General features: G+C 35.5%; 1 protein-coding gene across 3 annotated transcripts in view; it reads left to right on the top strand.

Annotated features, from left to right (window-relative positions):
* Nucleotides 1-22,259, top strand: part of HERC4 (HECT and RLD domain containing E3 ubiquitin protein ligase 4) — a 127,980-nt gene that overhangs the window by 42,650 nt on the left and 63,071 nt on the right. For all 3 annotated transcript variants that reach the window (XM_010852154.1, XM_010852153.1, XM_010852155.1), the window contains 3 exons: nucleotides 1,337-1,558; nucleotides 2,662-2,753; nucleotides 10,204-10,334. In XM_010852154.1, coding sequence (XP_010850456.1) covers nucleotides 1,337-1,558; nucleotides 2,662-2,753; nucleotides 10,204-10,334 — 445 coding nt within the window. The remainder of the gene's footprint in view (nucleotides 1-1,336; nucleotides 1,559-2,661; nucleotides 2,754-10,203; nucleotides 10,335-22,259) is intronic.

The raw sequence follows: 22,259 nt of genomic DNA, 5'->3' as shown, positions 1-22,259 counted from the left end.
AGTCTAGACAGCATATTCAAAAGCAGAGACATTACTTTGCCAACAAAGGTCCATCTAGTCAAGGCTATGGTTTTTCCTGTGGTCATGTATGGATGTGAGAGTTGGAGTATAAAGAAAGCTGAGCGCTGAAGAATTGATACTTTTGAACTGTGGAGTTGGAGAAGACTCTTGAGAGTCCCTTGGACTGTGAGGAGATCCAATCAGTCCATCCTAAAGGAGATCAGTCCTGGGTGTTCATTGGAAGGACTGGTGTTGAAGCTGAAACTCCAGTACTTTGGCCATCTGATGCGAAGAGCTGACTCATTTGAAAAGACCCTGATGCTGGGAAAGATTGAGGGCAGGAGGAGAAGGGGACGACAGATGATGAGATGGCTGGATGGCATCATTGACTCAATGGATGTGGGTTTGGGCAGACTCCGGGAGTTGGTGATGGACAGGGAGGCCTGGTGTGCTGCGATTGATGGGGTTGCAAAGAGTCGGAGACAACTGAGCAACTGAACTGAACTGAACTAAGAACTATTATAAGAACCTGTTGAAATGGGTAGGTGTGGATCTATTAGCCATATTTTTCTTTAGAAAGAAAACAGTATATGACTTGATTGATAGGTGACTAATTAATAAAAACCTGTATGTAAGGTAAAAGAAGAGGGGAATATGAAGGATGACTCCTTATGTTTATGACTTGTGTTGCTGAATCAGTTAAGATGGTTATTTACTGAAAATGAGGAACATTAGGAAGAGATCCAGGTATGGGAGGTAGGAAGGGGATTGTGAATTGAGTTTAGGGCATGCTGAACTGGAAGTACCTTTCAAATATCGAAGTATAGCTGTCAGATAATCTATTGGATACATGGATTTATTGCTCAGAGGAGAGATGTAGGGTAGTGATAAATTTTGAAGGTGTTTAGCATGTAATTGATAACTGAAGCCTTGAGCTTAAATGAGTCCCTCTTGGAAGAAATCATATAATAAAAATGAGACCTGAGGAATATTAAAAAGGTGGTACTTTCTTAGGAACATCAGGAAATGAGATCACCCTCAGTTATGTGACTTACCCCATTCATTAGTAAAGTAAGTTGAACTAAATCTCTAAAGGAACATCAGGAAATGAGATTACCCTCAGTTATGTGACTTACCCTATTCATTAGTAAAGTGAGTCAAAGTAAAACTCTACTAATATGGATTGTTCTAGATAGTATCGTATAAGAAATAATTGTAAGGAGGAATATGTATTTTCATCCAGTGTAAGGAAGAATGTCCCAAAATAACTGATGATTTTCAAATGGAATTTTTTTGTGTGTGAGAAAAATAGTAATTTATGATTTTTGTTTTACAGCAAGTGAAGTCTTCTGTTGGGGACAGAATAAATATGGCCAATTGGGTTTAGGCATTGACTGTAAAAAGCAAGCTTCACCACAGCTGATTAAGTCTTTACTTGGAATCCCTTTCATGCAAATTGCGGCTGGAGGAGCCCATAGTTTTGTACTCACCCTTTCTGGAGCTATCTTTGGATGGGGACGCAACAAATTTGGTCAACTAGGTCTTAATGATGAAAATGGTAGGTTTGCAATTTTTATAGATATACTTTTAAAGAGAGATGATTTTTTTGAGATGAATTAGTGATTCTTAGTGTCAGAGAGAAGTATACACAAATCTTCTTTGGGATTGAAGTGGGGATGGAGAGATTAGTTTAAAAATTCCACCTTATAATATTTTTAGGAGATTGTGGGAAGGCCAAAAATAGTATTTTATTCTAAAATAAAATGGAGAAAGTATATCTGGACAAAAATCTTCATTGTTGAATGATGACTAAAAGAAAATTTAGAAAAACATTTCTTCAGATGGGTAACCACATTATCAGCTACCATCAGTTGAAAAAAATTGTAAAATTATCCTGAAAAGTAAAACAAAGTATTCATCTATTTGAGTATTTCAAAGAAATATTTATATCTGAGTCATTTAATTAATCTGTTAATGGTGATGCTAATGTCTTACAAATAAACTTTTTGAATTTTAAAAAATTATAACTACTTAAAATTAGGATCTTGGGAACTGATTTTTCATAGCTGCATTAGGTTTAATGCCAATATTTGAAATACAAAGACTGATTTAATAAAGTTCAACATAATTATAATGAGTTAGACAAAAGTGAGTTGTTGATCTATAACAACTGGAAATGATAACAAATAATACTCTTAGAATTTAAAAGTATTTTGTTCTGCATAAGAAAACTATGTCAATTTATGGTATTTATTATATCTTTCCTGCTATAAAACATCAGAAAGTATAGTTTTAGGTTTCAAAGTAGGATGCTATGAGCTTAATTATCATGAGGTAGATATAAAGAATGATGTATGTGTATTAGAAGCAGTCAAAAAGCTTTGAAATTCCTTGATTCCTGAGTGTAGATTGGCATTGAGGCAGATTAGAATTTAAATTCCCCTTTTTAGACCTTTCTTTTATCACTGTAGTAGGAATAGAAAGGCTTGGCAACCCAACTTAGCCTTTTACTACAGAATTATTGAATTGTTAAAATGGTTTAATTATCACTGTCTTCCACCATTGGGAAAGCTGTAGAGAAACACATTGTAGAAGAGTTTTAATTTTAAAAATACTGTTTGTTAATACATTCGTTAACTGTTCTCTTATTGAAATTTTCAGATAGGTATGTTCCTAATTTACTAAAGTCACTAAGAACTCAGAAAATAGTTTATATTTGTTGTGGAGAAGATCATACTGCTGCACTAACCAAGGTATTGTACTCTTGTAAAACTTTTTTATTAATATTTATGTAGTTATTTTTGTAATTAGTGAATATTTTAATACTTTGTGTATTGAAACCTTGAGAGTTACTGATGTCTAAAAAATAATTTATCTTGAAAAAGGGACTTAGGTTATCATCTGTTCTCAAAAACAGTTTACCTTATATTTCAACTGTTTTATGTTACGAAATGTGAATTGTGATCTGCTGTTTGTGTGGTGATGATATATATTGTTGAGTTTTACAACTTAATATTAAATACTGCTTGAATAATATTGTGAATGAAATAATTTCTTTTTAGTGTGTCAGGCTTACTGTGCTTTGTGTATCAATCTTATATTGCATAACTCTGCCCAATTTTAATTTAGCTTCTATGTGGCTTATAAGTATAACAAGTAACAGAGGAGACTGAATTCCTCTATTATCCCTAGGCCAAGAATCAGTATTATGCAAGAAGTTATAATGAGCTTTCATCACCGTCTTGCTAATGGTTTTAACTCTGACCTCTCACTTCCTTGAATATGTACCAGTTCAGTATCAGTACTGTATAATTCTCTAGCAATTAGAAGTAAAATGAAAATAGGCTAACCTTTACCAGTAGTGTTATTTATTATGTTAACATAAAGGAACTAGCAAATTATCATTGACTGAATTAGAAATTAATATTTTTGCATTTTTATCTTTCTTTATCCTGCATAGTAGATAAAATTGTCAAGAAAAAGTTACTTCTCATCAGATTTGTAAAAATTCTACACATTTACTACCCGGCCCCCCCCCACTGGATATTTCAAAATAAGAATTATTCTCAGTCCTTATCAAATACAGTGTACTAAAGATACTTTAAAAAAAAATATTATAATGACCAATTACAAAAGTTAATTTTTAGAAAAATTTTATTGTACTTGCTTTGGAATAAGGAAGTTTTATTATCTCTGCTAATCTTATTACCATATTTTATTGATTTAAAAAAAAGTTCAGATTACAGATATAATCACTGTTGGCAAGTTATAAATTTTAGTGATTCTCTTCTGTCATTGATACTTAGAAGAAATAAGCTGTGTTGAACATAATAGTAAATATTTTGTATAATATTATTCTTGAGGATTAACTTTGTGGTAGAAATATTCATATGTTAATGCTTTTCAAATTCATCCTTTCAGATAAGCTCTCTTCTTATTTTCCCAAGATTTCTAAGTCTTTATATCTGTTGAGTTTTTTTTTAATGTGAATTGTATTAATCTTCTGTATTTTTCTCTCAAAACTTATCACTGGAATTTTTGGTATATATTATTTTCAGCAAAATTAGATAGTTTTAACTATTTCAAAAGTAAGATTTTTTTAGTTTTCCTTGTTGAAAGTTAAAATATAATTGTGTATCAATGCCTTTTGCTTTTCTGCAAGAACTTCTTGAAGATAGATTAGGATTACTTTACAAAGCAGTTTAGAACTTCTTGAAGATAGATTAGGATTACTTTATAAAGCAGTTTAGAACTTATTGAAGATAGATTAGGATTACTTTACAAAGCAGTTTAGAACTTCTTGAAGATAGATTAGGATTATTTTATAAAGCAGTGTAGATTAGGATTACTTTGCAAAGCAGTTTCCTTGTGCAAAACAAATAGGAAAAATTAAAAAAACCTTACAAAATTTAAAAACAGAATAAATAGACATGCATGTTAATGGATATGAAGACACTACCATAAAGATGTCAGTTTTTTTCAAGTTCTTTTATAAATTCACTATGCAGATTACATGTACATGTACCTTTTGACTTATCTGTCCCTTAGCAATTTTAAGAATCTATTCCAAAGATACAAAATTATGTATACACAAGGCCGTTTGCTGTGGTAATATTTTAATAACAAAAGAATAGAAGAAATCCAAATACCTAACGGTAACAGCCTAATTGAATAAACTGTGGTAATTCCACTGCGTGTAGTGTCATGCCCTGTAAAACAGAATGAGGAAAATCTCTATTTTGTTGTAGAATGATTTTCAGGATATATTACCATTAAGGAAAAAGAAGATACATGTTATTTATATTTGAAAAGAATAGGTAGACCATATGAGCCTTGCCTTATGTTTTGACTTTGAAACCTAGAAACTCTTATACATAATTAAAAAGCTAACTTACATTTGTATATTAAAACAGTTCTACAAAATTACTAGTGGTACAACTGCAGAAGATTTCTTTTAGGTCATTTTAAAGTATAGTATTTTGTTGTGCATCACTAGTGGGAAATAGCCTAAAGATAATTCGAATTCACAAAGAGCCTCTTAAACTGCATTCTGTTGTCTTATTGTTATTAGGAAAATTAGTAGTTATTTTCACTATACTGCATATAGAATAGGATAAAGCAAATAAGTATTTATTTTATTGTCATTAGAAACCATGATTTTCAGCTTAAGAGAAAAGACATATAAAATGGTAGCAATCAAATTAAAAGTAATCTTTGCTTTGACTCAAAAGTATCAGTGTGAATTCTTACTTTTCTCCTTCTAAAATAAATTTGTTGGTTTGCTATGACCACTGAAAGATCTGAGATATAAGTAAATATGTGCAATCTAGAAGCAATGAATATTCTTTGATTGTTGTAGATTCTGTACTAAAAAGAACCAAGGCTTCTTAGAAAAGAGTTTGATCTCATATCTGGAACCAAAAAAGTATGAAAATAGCCTTGGGTATTTTGTGTTACAAAAAAGCAGAGACTACTAAGATCATGGCAGAAGGACAACTTGAAGAAGTGTATTCAGTGGTCAAAAAAAGGAAATATCTTTAATAAGTGGAAATATACCAATTATAAGAAATCTATGACTTCATAATGATCCTCTTTTTACCCAAATCAATACAAAACAAACTTCATTGCTTATCCTTGGAAGTTGCTGGAACAACTCATTTTTCTAAAAATTAGTAAATGAGAAAAGCATTTTTATTGTATTTCATGACGGCTTAATAGCTGATGAGTTAAGTTTTCTATAGAAAAATTTCAACTAATTTAGAAGAAATATTTTTTAATACTCATTTTATACTCCTTAATGAAGTGTTGAATGTAGACAAAGATCAGCATTAAGCTTAATGGGACTAGATAAGGCTGAAACGTACTGTCCCACTTATTTTTAATGTTAACAGTCAGACATATGATTATTGACATGCCAAGATACAAAGATTCATAAGATACTACTATCAATAATTATATATTAACAAATTTATCAGGTAACCTAGATGAAATGAGTACATATTGGGAACATACAGACTACCAAAACTGAATCAAAACTGTTTACCAAAGGAAACAAAATCAGAATATGCCTCTAAAGAGTAAGGAGATTATAATCAACAGTCTCCCAAGAATGAAAAGCCCAGGATCAGATGTCTTTACTAGTGAATTCTATTATTTGAAAAATAATTAATACCAGTCCATCTCAAACTCCTATGAAAAATAGAAGAGAAGGGAACACTTTCAAACTTACTTTAAAAGTCCAGCATCATCCTGATATCAAAGCCACACAAAGTCACTGCAAGGAAAGAAAGTTACAAGCCAACATCCTTGATGAATGTAGATGCAGACCTACTCAATACTAGCAAACTAAATTCAGTAGCACATTCAGATGATTATATATCCAGTGATCAAGTGGGATTTATCCCTGAGATGCAAGGATGGTTTATCATTCGGAAGTCAGTGTTATACACCACATTAATAGAATGAAGGATAAAAATTATATGATCATCTCAGTAGATGTAGGAAAAGCATTTGACAGAGTTCAGCATCCTTTAATGATAAAGACTATACAAAGGGAGTATGGAGGGAACATGCCTCAACATTATAAAGGCCAAATCTACCACTGATATAATAATTAATGGTGAAAAGTTTGAAAAGTGAAAATTTAAAAGTTTTTCCTTTGGGATCAGGGACAAAACAGGATGCCCACTTTCACTACTGCTCTTTAAGATAGAATTGGAAGGGGAGTTCCATGGGAGTGTAGTGGTTGGAACTCCATGCTTCCTCTGTGGGAGGATATGGGTTCCATCTCTGGTTGGGGAACTAAGATCCCGCATGCTGCATGGCCAAAAAAAAAAGTACTTGAAGTCCTAGCCATAGCAATTAGTCATGAGAAACATTAAAGACATTCAAGTTAGCAAGGAAAAAGTAAAATTGTCTCTGCAGATGACTTGATACTATAAAGAGAAAACCCTAAAGACTCCTTGAAACATCTTGTTAGAACCAGTAAATGAATTTAGTGACATTGCAAGATACAAATTAACATTTAAAGTGGGTTGTGTTTTTATACACTAACGAACTAAAAAGAGAGAAGCAGCAGCCCCAGTTACAGTAGCATTAAAAACAATGTAATGCTTAGGAATAAAGGTAGACCAAACAGAGGAAAGACCTGTACACTGATAACTATATGACATCAATGAAAGAAATTGAAGAAGACAGAAATAAATGGAAAGATTTCTCGTGTTCTTGGATTTGAAGAACAAATATTGTTAAAATGTCTGTACTACTCAAAGTGATCTACAGATTCAATGTAATCCATTTCAAATTCGAGCGGCAGTTTTCACAGAAATGGAACAATCTTAAAATTCATACAGAACCATGAAAGACCCAGAATAGCCAAAACAATCTTGAGAAAGAGCAGTGAAGTAGAGGCATCGTGGTTCCTGATTTGAAGCTATATTACAAAGCTGTGGTAACCAAAACTGCATGATAGTGGTGTAAAAGCAAGCACATATATTAATACCAATGAAACAGAATCAATTCAGTTCAGTTGCTCAGTCGTGTCCGACTCTTTGCGACCCCATGAATCGCAGCACGCCAGGCCTCCCTGTCCATCACCAACTCCCAGAGTTCACTCAAACTCATGTCCATCGAGTCAGTGATGCCATCCAGCCGTCTCATCCTCTGCCATCCCCTTCTCCTCCTGCCCCCAATCCCTCCCAGTATCAGGGTCTTTTCCAATGAGTCAACTCTTCGCATGAGGTGGCCAAAGTATTAGAGTTTCAGCTTTAGCATCAGTCCTTCCAATGAACACCGAGGACTGATCTCCTGTAGGATGGACTGGTTGGATCTTGCAGTCCTAGATAGTCAGAAATAAATGCAGCAAATCATTAACAAGATGCTGAAAGCATACATCATCATTAATAAATGATACTGGGAAATCTGAACATCCATATGCAAATGCTGGATCCCTAATTCATACCACTTACAAAATGTAGCTCAAAATGGAATAAAGACTTAAATGTAAGGCCTGAAACTGTAAAACTCCTAGGAGAAAACCTGGGGAGAAAGTTTCTTGGCATGAGTCTTGGTAGTTATTTCTTGGATGTGACGCCAAAAGCACACAGATAACAAAAGCAAAAATAAACTAAAAGCTTCTGCACAGCAAAGGAAACAGTCAACAAAATGAAAAGTCATCCTGTGGAATGAGAGAAGATATTTGTAAATCATATATCTGGTTAGGGGTTAATATCTAAAATACATAAGGAACTCAAATAATTCATGACTGAAAAATAGTCTAATTTAAAAATGGGCAAAGGGCTTGAATAGACATTTTCTGAAGGAGATACACAAATGACCAAAAGATCATGAAAAAGGTGCTCAGTATCAACATCAAAATCTTCAGGAAATGCAAATCAAGACCACAAACTCATATCTGTTATGATCACTATAATTAAAAAACAAAAACAACAGGTTTATGGAGAAAGGGGAACCCTATACTCTGCTGTTGGAAATGCAACTTGGTGCAGACATTACAGAAAACAGTATGAAGATTCCTCAAAATATTAAAAATAGAACCACTGTAAGATCCAGCGATCCCACTTTTGGATGTATTTCTGAAGGACATGAAAACAGGATCCCAGCGAGATAACTGTGCTCGTTTTTACTGAAGCATTGTTCACAATAACCAAAATACTTAAACAACCAAAGTGTCCACTGACAAATGAGTGGATAAAGGAAATGTGATGTGTACATGTGTGCGTGGGCATACATACATATACTGGAATATTATTCAGTCATAAGAAGGGGAAATGCTTTCATTTGTAACTGCATAAGTGAACCTGGAGGCATTATGCTAAGTGAAATAAGCCAGGCAAGGACAAGTACTAAATGGTATCACTTATACATGGAATTGTTAAAAAAAAGTGAAAGGGGAGGCAATTAGGAATAGAAAGTCAAATTCACAGAAACATTGAGTAGAATGATAGTTCCCAGGGTGTAGGGCATGAGGAAACTGGGGATATGTGGTCAAAGGGTACAAACTTCCTGTTGCAAGGTTTTTACATTCTGAGGATCTAATGTACAACATAGTGACTATTAACAATACAGTATTCTGTACTTAAAATTTGCTGATAGTAGATCTGAGCTTTTTCCTTCCCTCCAAAAAGTATGTGAGGTAATAGATGTGTTAATTAATTTGACTGTAGTAATAATTCCACAGAGTATATATATGTCATGTTGTATATTTTAAATATTCACAATCTTATGTCAAATCAGTATTGTCAGTAAGATGAAAAAACCTGAGAAACAAAACTTCAGTCACTCAGTCATGTCTGACTCTTTGTGACCCCATGCTATTTCTGTCCAAAAAAGGAAATTAATATTTTTTTGTGTATAGTGGTATTGTGTTATATATTTTTATCTGTTAGAGGTATGTTCCATTGAGAATACATACACATTTATAGGTGAAATGACTTATGGACCACAGTTTACTAGTTTAAAGTACCTTTGGTACAGTTTTCTGCTTTGAAATACCCTCCCAAAGCGAGTGGCAAGGGCATCAGTGAACCAGGGTTGTCTAAGTTTTACCAGTTGAAAGTGACCGTTATATGGTAATTTGTATGTAGATAAATATATATATTTGTACGTAGATAAATAAATAAATAAATATATATATATATATATATTTGTCTTTACTTTTGTGTCTTTGTTGAAATTCCCCATGATAAAAAGTTTTTAAACAGAAAAATCAATTTCCTGACATAGCAGTCTGTATAAATACTCTCATTCCACTTTCATTTAATAGCTTAAATTTGTTTACGTAGCTGCAACTATGAAGAAAAGCAATTGAACTGAAAAAATACTAACCGTGCTTTTGTTAAACTGTCATCATGAATTACTTTTTAAAAAATATTACCTTTAATCCAGTTATGTATTTTATGATAAATATTTTAAAGATTGTCTATAGTTTAGTAACACTATGCTAAGAGTAGGTATATTTGTGTGCTGTGTTTATACATACTTTTTTTTTCTTTGCAGAGCTACTTTGGAAACTGAAAATGATACCATTTTTAGATTTTATGACATTTTCTGTGATTTGACAAGAATATAAAGATAGTAAAAGGCAGTGCAAAAAATAGTATTGGTTTAATGAAACTTATTTTCCTGAAGATTATTTTCTTTTATCAGGCTTTCTAATCACAAAGGATTTTGTCTTCTTTTTAGGAAGGCGGAGTGTTTACTTTTGGAGCCGGAGGGTATGGTCAGTTGGGTCATAACTCTACCAGTCATGAAATAAACCCAAGGAAAGTTTTTGAACTTATGGGAAGCATTGTCACTCAGATTGCTTGTGGAAGGTAAGCGGTTATAGAAAAGAGTATTTTCATCTATCACCCAATTATTAGGTTTTTTTTTTTTTATTTTTTAAACAATCCAGGGGTCTTTTAATTATTACTATTATTATACCACAAATTCCTAGGGAATGACTTCCAGCAGCTCAGGCTCCTTTCCATTGGTTCTCACAAAGTGTGCTTCTTTGGTAGCATTTCAGATGAACTTGAGTACCTTTCTGTTTGGCTTCCTTTTTTTCCCCTGATCATTTTTGTTCACATGTTCGGGAAACTGTCTTGGCTCTTAAGGGCTGCTTTTTGCTCGATGTATACATTAATTCTCTTGGCAAGAAGGATTTTGCCCTTGACTTGTTTGTTTATAGTATGGCAGTAGCATGCAGGGTAACATTGTAGATTCCTCCACTTGTGCTGTGGTAACATTTGTGGGTCATTCCTTTTTGAACAGTGCCGTTCCATGTAACGTTACACTTGAAGTTATAGTCTTTTTTCTTTTGCTTGTCCACCTTTTTCTTTAAAGAATGAACAAATTAAAAAAAAAAAAAAAGAACAAATTGACCAGTTAATTACTTAAGACATAAGATTAATCAGTGGTGAAAGTTGAACTGGAATACTGATTTCCCCATCCCCAGTTCTTGGGAGTAAATAGGAGTCTGGGCTTTGTAATTGAGCTTCACCTTTGGTCCCCAGAGGCAAAATACCCTTTGCTTGACTAACTTGGTTTTGACCACTTAGCTTAATTTTTTTTCCAGCTGGTATATATCTCTATAGAATATAATTTACTTTTCCAACAGTTAATTCAGATACACAGAATTACGCTGCAGGTAGCCTTTGGTGACTTCCTTTTCTTTCTTTTTTTAACATCATGTGTATGATTATCCATCTGTGTATAGCCATGGTTCTCCATCATTAGGTCTTACTGCTGTGTTTTACTCAACTGTATGCATCTATAATTATTTACTCATTCTATTACTGATGGACTCTTGGGTATTTCCATTTTTGGCAGTTGCAAATAATTTTGCTTTGAACATTTATTATTTGATATACATAAACTTTAATATTTCTAAAGTGTATAGTTAGAATGGAATTTCTGGGTCGTTTGTTGTTGTTTAGTCACTAAGTCATGTCTGACTATTTGTGACCCCATGGACTGTAGCTTGCCGGGCTCCTCAGTCCGTGGAATTTCCCAGGCAGGAATACTGGAGTGAGTTGCCATTTCCTTCTCCAGGGGATGTTTCTGACCCAGGGATTCAACCTGTGTCTCCTGCATTAGCAGCCAGATTCTTTACTGCTGAACCACTAGGGCTTCCCAGGGTCATAGAGTATACTTGAATTTTATAGGTTAATGTTATCCTTTTTACCAGAATGGTTACACCAGTTTACCTTCCCATCACTATCAATTTGGTATTGTTATATTTTAAAATTTTTGCTAATCTTATGGATATATAGTGGCCTTAATCATGATTTTAATTTGTATTTCCATGATTTGATAGGGATTGCATTGAGTCTGTAGGTCACTTTCAAAAGTATTGACATCTTAATAATATTAAGTCTTTTAATCCATGAATGTGGGATCTTTCCATTTATTTAATTTCTTTCAGCAATATTTTTTAGTTTTCATTGTATGTCTTTTTGCTGATTTTCCTACATTACTGTCTTTTGTGTTTATTTTTTGCAGTGAAATGTTTTACTTTCCTTATTTCCTTTTCTGTATATTCTTTAGCTATTTTTTTGTGGTTACCATAGGAATTACATTTAATATCTTAAAGTTGAGAAGGCTCTGGCACCCCACTCCAGTACTCCTGCCTGGAAAATCCCATGGATGCAGGAGCCTGGTAGGCTGCAGTCCATGGGGTCGCTACGAGTCGGATACGACTGAGTGACTTCACTTTCACTTTTCACTTTCATGCATTGGAGAAGGAAATGGCAACCCATTCCAGTGTTCTTGCCTGGAGAATCCCAGGGACGGGGGAGCCTGGTGGGCTGCCGTCTATGGGGTCGCACAGAGTTGGACACGACTGAAGTGACTTAGCAGCACTAACAGTAGCAGCATCCTAAAGTTACACACTAACTCAAATTTATACAAAGTCAGTTTCAATAACATACAAAAACTCTGTTCCTGTATGGCTCTGTCCCTACTTGGTTTCAGTTATTGGTGTCACAAGATAACTTTTATATACATTGTGTGTCAAAAAAAATTAATAATTTTATGCATTAGTCTCTAAAATTCTGTAGAAAACAAAATTTGGAGGAAAAAGCCCAAAGTTAGAATAGTACTAGTTTTTACAATCACCCGTATATTTACTTGTGGAAGTTCCTCAGTTGTGTCTGACTGACTGTGACCATATGGACTATATAATCCATGGAATTCTCTGTGCCAGAATACTGGAGTGGGTAGCCTTTCCCTTCTCCAGGGGATCTTCCCAACCCAGGGATTGAACCCAGGTCTCCTGCATTGCAGGTGGATTCTTCACCAGCTGAGCCACAAGGGAAGCCCAAGAATACTGGAGTGGGTAGCCTATCCCTTCTCCAGCCGATATTCCCAACCCAGGAATCAACCAGGATCTCCTGCGTGGCAGGTGGATTCTTTACCAGCTGAGCTCTCAGGGAAGCCCCATATTTACCTTTACTGAGATCTTTATTTTTTTAATACAACTTTGAGTAACTAGTGTCCTTTCATTTCAACTGTAGGATTTCTTTTAGTATTTCTTAAAGGACAAGTTTGGTGATAACTCCTTCAGCTTTTATCTATAAATGTCTTAATTTCTCTCTCATTTTTGAAGGAGAATTTTGGTGGTGGTTTAGTTGCTAAGTTGTGTCCGACTCTTGCAACTCCATGGACTGTAGCCTGCCAGGCTCCTCTGTCCATGGGATTTCCAGGCAAGAATACTGTAGTGGTTTGCCATTTCTTTCTCCAGGGAACCTTCCCAACCCAGGAATCGAACCTGGGTCTCCTCCATTGCAGGCAGATTCTTTACTGACTGAGCTATGAGGGAGTATCAAATTCATGGTTGATAGGTTTTTCTTTCTGTAATTTGAACATATAAGCCTACTGCTTTCGGATCTGCAAAGTCTCTGCTGAGAAATCTGCTGATAATCGTATTGAGGATTCCTTGTATGTAAACAAGTCACTTCTCTCTTGATTACTTCAAGTTTTTCTCTTTGTCTTTCAACGATTTGATTATAATGTGTCTCAGTATGGGTCTCTTTCAGTTTATCCTACTTGGAGTTTCTTGGATATTTGTGTTTTTCATCAGATTTGGGAACTTTTTGGTTATTACTTCTTCAGATGATCTCTATCTCTTTTTATCTTCTGGAACTCCTACACTGCCTTTTTGGTGCACTCCATGATGTTCCATAGATGTTCCTTAGGTTCTATTTCCTTTTCTCCATTTTTTTTCCCCTTGAGACTTAGTAATTCAGTTGTTTTATCTTTCAAGTTCCCTTATTCATTTTTCTTTCTGCTCAAATCTGCCTTTGATTCCTCTATTGAACTTTCATTTTTGGTTATTGTATTTTTCATCTCCATAATTTACTTTTGATTTATTTTCAGGCTTTCTGTTTTTTTATTGGTATTTTCATTTTCTTCATATACTGTTTTCTTGACTATTTTCGTGTTTTTCTTTAGTTATTTGAGTATCTTTAGGAAATTGTTTTAGTCTATTAAGGTTCATCATCTGGTTGTTTCATTTTTCTAAAGTAGACTTTTTTACAGCATTTTTAGGTTCACAAGAAAATTAATTCATAATTAAACAGTCTATAATAGGAAAAAAGAAAGGAGCTTTATTTAAGCCAAACTGAGGACAGTTAGCCTGGAAGACAGCTTCTCAGATAACTGAGGAACTGCTCCAGAAAAGCATACTTTTCAGCACAGTTTTATATCGTGTTGGAACAAAGACCCATCAAACAAGTCATGAATAGATTGCTTCAAAGTTTCTAAAAGAGATATGAGCGTATACACAGCAAGTCCCTGTGGCCTTGAACCTGGGAAGAGAGTCTTTATCATCGAAGGAGTGCCAGGATTGGCATCCCAGGAAGGGAGCAGGGATTTAATCTTTATTCTTACCATGAACATTGTTTATTTCTGGTCATTGTGTCCTTTTCTTTAATAATTAGAGCAGGTGTAGGATGTATGTTTGATGGGCCACAAACCAGCTATTTTAATTAGTGTTAAATTTGTGTTATCTTAGGTGTGAGCCAGAATGACTTCCCATACCTCAATATGTGAAAATTTCTTTTCATCACTACATTGACAGATTATTGCAAGTATACGTATTGTACATTAGGGTTTATTCTGTCTATTTGGACAAATGTATATTGATGTGCATCCACCCTTGTAGTATTATATAGAGTATTTTCACTTCCCTAAAAATACTTTGTGCTCCTCTTATTCATCCCCCCAACACCCTAACTCTTAGCAGTCACTGACTTTTACTCTTATAGTTTTGCCTTTTCCGGAATTTCATAGTTGGAATCACATACCTTGTAGCTTTCTCAGATTGTCTTCTTTTACTTAGTAATATGCATTTATGGTTCCTCTGTGTTTTTTCATAACTTGGTTGCTGATTTTTTTTTAATACTAAATAATATTCCACTGTCTAGATATAAGTTTGTTTATCCACTTACCTACTGAAGGAAATTTTGGTTGCTTCTAAGGTTTGGCAGTTACAAATAAAGCTGTTATGAGCATCTGTGTTTAAGTTTTTTTAGACACAGGTTTTTAACTACTTTGGATAAATAATGAAGAGCTCTTTTGCTGGATCATATTGTAATAGTTTAGCTTTGTAAGAAACTATCAAACTGCCTTCCAAAGTAGCTGTATCATTTTGCATTCCCATGTTGGTTCATTTTTTTCTTTGATTGGGCCATGCTTTTGTAATTTTTAATATTCTCTGAGATTTTTTTTTTCTTTTTGAAAACTGGACCTTTGAACCTAAAATGTGGTAACTCTGGAAAAAAGATTCTGCTTCTTCTCTAGGGTTTGCTGATTTTTGTTTTGTTTTGATTGTTACAGATTGTCTCTGTGCCAAGGATCAGACTGAACTGTAAGCCTAAGGTCTTCTCAGCTCTTTTCTGAGACTGTACCTTTTCCTGGGCATGCAGAATGACTTTCTAAATTCCCCTCTATATTCAGTTACATTTGAATGTCCTAGATCTTAAACAACTGACTTTTAAAAGGGGCAAAAGAAATAAAGGGAAGAAAATAGAAGATAAAATTAAAAAACAACAACACACACACCAGCCCTTTCAGTCCTGGAAGTCTCTTCAGCTGGAGGAGAATAGGCTTGTGACAGTGGTCAGAAGGGTTACAGAAGAGACTTATCCTCCTTTTGTGTCTGTTCCTCTGTAATCAAAAGCCGCAATCAATGATCAAAGGACTGATCTCATATATAAGGACAGAATCCGTATAGCCTGCTCTGGCTCCCACAAGCTGTGTGCAAGATACACCTGGATCATTGGATAACTGCCTGTCACAGGGTTGAGGGTGAAGGGGTAGGTAGCTAAAACTGTGCAGAGTGCTGAAATTAAAATTAATTGCAGTTTATCACCCAAGCCTTCATTTGGAAATTGCAAAAGGCAGGAGGAGTAAAGGAAAGATATATCCATCTGAATGCAGAGTTCCAAAGAGTAGCAAGGAGAGATAAGAAAGCCTTCCTAAGTGAATGCAAAGAAACAGGAAAACAGCATGGGAAAAACTAGAGATCTTGTCAAGAAAATTAGAGATACCAAGGGAGCATTTCATGCAGAGATGCGTACAATTAAGGACAGAAATGGTATGGACCTAACCGAAGCAGAATATTAAGAAGAGGTGGCAAGAGTACACAGAAGAACTATACATAAAAGATGTTAATGACCCAGATAACCACAATGGTGTTATCACTCACCTCAAGCCAGATATCCTGGAGTGCAAAGTCAAGCGGGCCTTAGGAAGCATCACTATGAACAAAGCTAGTGGGGGTGATGAAATTCCAGCTGAGCAGTTTCAAATCCTAAAAGATGCTGAGTGCTGCACTTAGTATGCCACCAAATCTGGAAAACTCAGCAGTGGCCACAGGACTGGAAAAAGTCATTCCAGTCCCAAAGAAAGACAATGCCAAAGAATGTTTAAACTACTGCACAGTTGCACTCATCTCACACACTAGCAAAGTAATGCTTAAAATTCTCCAAGTTAGGCTTCAACAGTACATGAACCAAGAACTTCCAGATGTTCAGGCTGAATTTAGGAAAGGTAGAGGAACCAGAGATCAAATTGCCAACATCTACTGGATCATAGAAACAGCAAGAACATTCCAGAAAAACATCTACTTCTGCTTTATTGACTATGCCAAAGCCTTTGACTGTGTGGATCACAACAAACTGTGGAAAATTCTTCAAAAGACAGGAATACCAGACCACCTGACCTGCCTCCTGAGAAACCTGTATGCAGGTCAGGAAGCAACAGTTAGAACTGGACATGGAATAATAGACTGGTTCAAAATTGGGAAAGGAGTATGACAAGGCTATATATTGTCACACTGCTTATTTAACTTATATGCAGAGTACATCATGTGAAATGCCACCTGGAGAAAGCACCAGCTGGAATCAAGATTGCCGGGAGAAATATCAATAACCTCAGATACGCAGATGATACCACCTTTATGACAGAAAGTGAAGGAGAACTAGAGAGCCTCTTGATGAAAGTTGAAAGAGGAGTGAAAAAGCTGGCTTAAAACTCAACATTCAGAAAACTAAGATCATGGCATCTGGTCCCATCACTTCATGGCAAATAGATAGGGAAACAATGGAAACAGTGACAGACTTTATTGTTTTGGGCTCCAAAATTACCGTGGATGGTGACTGCAGCCATGAAATTAAAAGACATTTGCTCCTTGGAAGAAAAGCTATAACAAAGCTAGACAGCATATTAAAAAGCAGAGACATTACTTTACCGACAAACAGTTGTCTAATCAAAGCTATGGTTTTTCCAGTAGTCATGTATGGATGAGAGAGTTGGACCATAAAAAAAGCAGTGAAGAATTGATGCTTTTGAACTGTGGTGTTGGAGAAGACTCTTGAGAGTCTCTTGGACAGTGAGAAGATCAAACCAGTCGATCGTAAAGGATATCAGTCCTGAATATTCATTGGACAGATGAATATTCATTGGACTAATGCTAAAGCTGAAGCTCTACTACTTGGCCATCGGATGTGAAAAACTGTCTCAGTGGAAAATACCCTGATGCTGGGAAAGATTGAAGGTGGGAGGAGAAGGGGACGACAGAGGATGAGATGGTTGAATGGCATCACCGACTTGATGGACATGAGTTTGAGCAAGCTCCTGGAGTTGGTGATTGATGGCAAGTCTGGCGTGCTGCAGTCCCTGGGGTTGCCAAGAGTCTGACACTATTGAGCGACTGAACTTAACTGAATTCCCTATACCCATTTTGCGAATTTGGAAACTTTTTAAATTGTTACTCTAGAAATAACATTAATCTTTATATTAATACTTTCCCAGGAGTTGTAAGACCTCCATTTACCTTTCCTAATTTTCATTCCAAATATATTATTAAACCCCAGAAAAATATTGCTTCATATAGTCAGTGCACATTTAGAAATGGCTGTACATGCATTTACTACTTTCTTTTCTATTCAGTTTTTATAATAATTAGTATCATTTTCCATTTATCAACCACCCTCTGGTATTTCCTTTATGTAGATTTGCAGGTGGCAGATTCTTTGCATATTTAAAAATGTCTGTATTGCGCCTTCATTCATGAATGATTTTGCTGGTTATAGAATTCTAGCTTGGCGTTTGCTTTCAGCACTTTTAAGATAACATTCCACTGTCTTTTGTCTTCAGATTTGAGAATTCAGCTGTTGGTATGTTGCTCCTTTGAAGACAATTTGTCTCTTTTCTCTTTGTCTCTTCAGTTTTGCTTTCATTTGTTAAGGAATGAATTTCCTCATTTTCTTACTGGGGTTCTTGAATCTATGGAGTAATATCTTTGATCAGTTATGGGAAATTCTAATCTCTTTATCTCTTTAGATACAGCTTTTCCTTTCCTCATAGGAATCTGGATGTCTGTTTGTAAAAAGAAATTTATTTATTTATTTATGGCTGTACTGAGTCTTCGTTGCTGCACGGGCTTTTCTCTAGTTGTGGCAAATGGGGCCTACCCCCTAGTTGCGGTGTGTGGGCTTCTCATTGTGGTGGCTTCTCTCATTGCAGAGCATGGGCTCTAGGGCTTGAGGGTTTCAGTATTTGCAGCTTGTGGGCTCAGTAGTTGTGGCTTCTGGGCTCTAGAGCATAGGCTTAATAGTTGGGTGCATGGGTTTAGTTACTGTACCACATGTGGGATCTTCCCAGATTGGGGACTGAACCCATGTCTCCTGTATTGGCAGGCAGATTCTTTACCACTGAGCCACCAGGGAAGCCCCTGATTGGATGTGTATTAAATCGTCTCACTCCACCTTGTAGTTTCTCTCTTAACTTTCCACATTTTTGCCTCTATTTGCTGCCTTCTTGATTATTTTTATGATTTATGCTTCAGTTCACTAATTCTCATACTGTTATCTATTTTTTGTTAAACCTTTAAGGTCTCAATTGTGATTATTGTGATTTTTCAGTCCTAATGTTTCATACTCTTTTTAAAAATCTTAAGGTTTTTTTTTTTAAATTTAATATTTCTAGCTATTGGTCAGTTTTCAGCCTTGGCCTTTATTTCTTTGGACATTAAGCAACTATTAAACAGAATTATTCTAGGTTCTTGTGTTTGAAAATTCCAACGTCTGACATCTTTAGCAGTCTGTTTCTATTGTTCTTTCTGCTGGGATAAGTTCAGTGTACCCTGTTTCTTTGCTCAGTTTTGTTTGTTTGACCGTGTATTTGAAAAATGATTTATGGGAATAATTTGTCAAGGCCTTCATCAGGATCTCTTGTAAAAGATGAATAAAAGCTCAACATGTAAGTGGGCAGAAATGCTTACTATCATAATGTTTATTAGACTGTTGAAGTTATACATGAATATATATTCAATAACGTGTAGAGAGTTCAACTTTTCTAGTTCAGCTTCATGCATAATTCATTAAAAGATTATAAATATTTTTAGGTAATTTTTTTCTGATGAAATATTTAATCAGTCTCCTGTGAGATATCACAGATTATTTACTGTTAATCCAGTTTTGTAATTCTTCATAGTTAAGATGAGCATGATTTGAACAGTTATTCTTAGCTCTGTAAACTTAGTTCTTTCTGATAATTTTATTTATTTAACTATTGGATTGGGGGAGGAATTTCACTTATATATTGATAGAGATGTAAGAACTTATCTACAGAGGGAATGTCAGTTGATATCTTCACCAGTTTGATTTGCAGGTAGTTGGTATTACAAGAACTATGTATTATTTCCTTAACAAGTAATTGTCAGGAACTTCTTGAAGGAAGTAACCAAGGGATACCAGAAATATGAACTCATCAAGGGAGATAATCTAAAAGGAAAGGGTTCAAATTCCAGTAGTATAGTATCATACTGTTTTTAAACTATTACATCAAATATAGGACTTGAGATAGTTATGTTTGTTCAGTGGCTCTAACTCTGTGCTGTAATCCTTTGGAGAGTTTTTAGTAATATGTATTGTTGCCTAGGCTCACTCCTAGGCGATTCCAAAATGTGGCCAGGATTAAGAACCACACCTTTAATAGATCAGTATGTGGAGGAATTTAATGAACTAGTATTGAGCAGTAATTTTCAAATTATTGATATGTTCCTTTAAAATATCACAGTACTACTTCCTGAAGGAGGCAGACTGGACAATGTTAAGCCCTTCTTCAGCCACAGCAGTTTGTTTTATATGCTTGTTGTTCTGTCACTCAGTTGTGTCCAACTCTTTGCAACCCCATGGACTGCGGCATGCCAGGCAGGCTTCCCTGTCCTTCACTCTCTCCCAGAGTTTGCTCAAACTCATGTCCATTGAGTAGATGAGGCCATCCAGCCTTCTCATCCTCTGTTGCCCCCTTCTCCCTCTGCCATCAATCTTTCCCAGCATCAGGGTCTTTTCCAGTGAGTTGTCTCTTTGCTTCAGTTCAGTTCAGTTCAGTTCAGTCGCTCAGTCATGTCTGACTCTTTGTGACCCCATGGACTGCAGCATGCCAGGCTTCCCTGTCCATCACCAACTCCCAGAGCTTGCTCAAACTCTTGTCCATCTAGTCGGTAATGCCATCCAATCATCTCATCCTCTTTCGTCCCCTTCTCCTCCTGCCTTCAGCCTTCAGTCTTTCCTAGTATCAGGGTCTTTTCAAATGAGTCAGTTCTTTGTATCACGTGGCTGAAGTATTGGAGTTTCAGCTTTAGCATCAGTCCTTCCAATGAATATTCAGGGTTGATTTCCTTTAGGGTTGATGGGTTTGATCTCCTTGCTGTCCAAGGGACTCCAAAGAGTCTTCTTCAGCACCACAGTTCAAAAGCATTAATTCTTCCACGTTCAGCCTTCTTTATGGTCCAAGTTTCACATGCATACATGACTACAGGAAAAACCATAGCTTTGACTGTGCAGACCTTTGTCAGCAAAGTGATGTCTTTTCTTTTTAAGAAGCTGTCTGTGTTTGTCATAGCCTTTCTGTGAGTTCATTTATGGTTTATTTTGTTAAATGTGTATCCTTGATTTAAAAAATTTTTATTAACTTTAGCTCATCTGGCTCTGAGATGAGTTGGTTGTTAGATTCTCCTTAGTTTTTCAGTTATATGACAGGCTAGATAACTTGAAAACTCTGGAATCAAAAGGTCCTTTTAAGTAAATAGCATAGATTAGTTTGCAAGGAATTAAAGAGAATTCCACTGGGCAAAACCAAGGAAATCTGAAAATAATACCTGTTAGTTTGAACTGACTCTGGAGCTACTCTGAAAAAATTTGCCAATCTGGGTAATGTATTAATTAGCTTATTTTGCTTGACAAACCACCCCCAAATTACTGACATAATTACCTATTTAGCTAGTAATTCTGTGGCTTAGTGATTTGCGCTGAGCTTCGTTGGGCAGTTCTCATCTTAGGTGAACTCAGTTGATCAGTTGATGGTCTGGATAGGGGCTGGGTAGTCTGTGGGGTCTTTAGCTGGGTCGGCTTATCTCTGCTCCAGATTGTATATTATCCTTCAAGCTAACCTTAAGTATGCTCATAGTAGTATAGCAGGGTTCCAAAAGAGAGAGGAAAGAATGCAAAGCCACCTGTTAGGCTTAGGGTCACCTCATGCACTGTCATTTCTGCTTCATTCTGTTCAAAGCACGCCATAGGCCAGAGACCAGTTTTAAGACATGGAGAAATAGATTCCTCATCTTGATGGGAACCCCTACAAAAGTCATGTTGCAAGGGTAATGGGTATAGGGAATGGAATAACTTCAGCAGTTTTTATAAGCAATATACCACAGATGGCAAGGGAATTTGGAATAGGAAGTAGGACCGAAGAAGTGGTATAGGTGGTAGTGAGGCCTGCGAAACCATCTCCTCCCAGTAAAGCCACCTCATGGGATGAGTCCACAGTGAAATATTCTCTTGCTAGTTTAAGGAAACTTTTCTGGCCTTGGCTTAGTCTCTTGTTTGAATCTTCCCTCAGAATTTATAACCACAAGACTGTCCTAAAGTAGGCTTGGGATTTATCAGAATAGTCCTGAATTGATGTATACGTATTATGTTTTACAATGTATTAAGGGTTTTAAATGAAGTAACTGTCTGCATGATTTGAAAAGAAGAACTAGAAATGGGATAAAACATAGTCATTAAATTTTTAAATTCAGTGGATAATGGAAACAGCAGGTTGGACATACTGCTAAAGAGTAAAGTAATAATGTGGAAAACAAATCTAGGGAAATTAGTCACAAGGGATATGGATATTTAGGAGAAGTTAGAAGACTGTTAGAGTGTTGGGAAGATAAAACATTTGTCTAATATTATCAAGAAGAACAT

The sequence above is a fragment of the Bison bison genome, unplaced genomic scaffold, assembly GCF_000754665.1.
Source record: "Bison bison bison isolate TAMUID 2011002044 unplaced genomic scaffold, Bison_UMD1.0 scf7180017864309, whole genome shotgun sequence".
Classification (NCBI taxonomy): domain Eukaryota; kingdom Metazoa; phylum Chordata; class Mammalia; order Artiodactyla; family Bovidae; genus Bison; species Bison bison.
The sequence above is the reverse complement of the archived record's forward strand: the minus strand, read 5'-3'. Positions and strand labels throughout refer to the sequence as shown.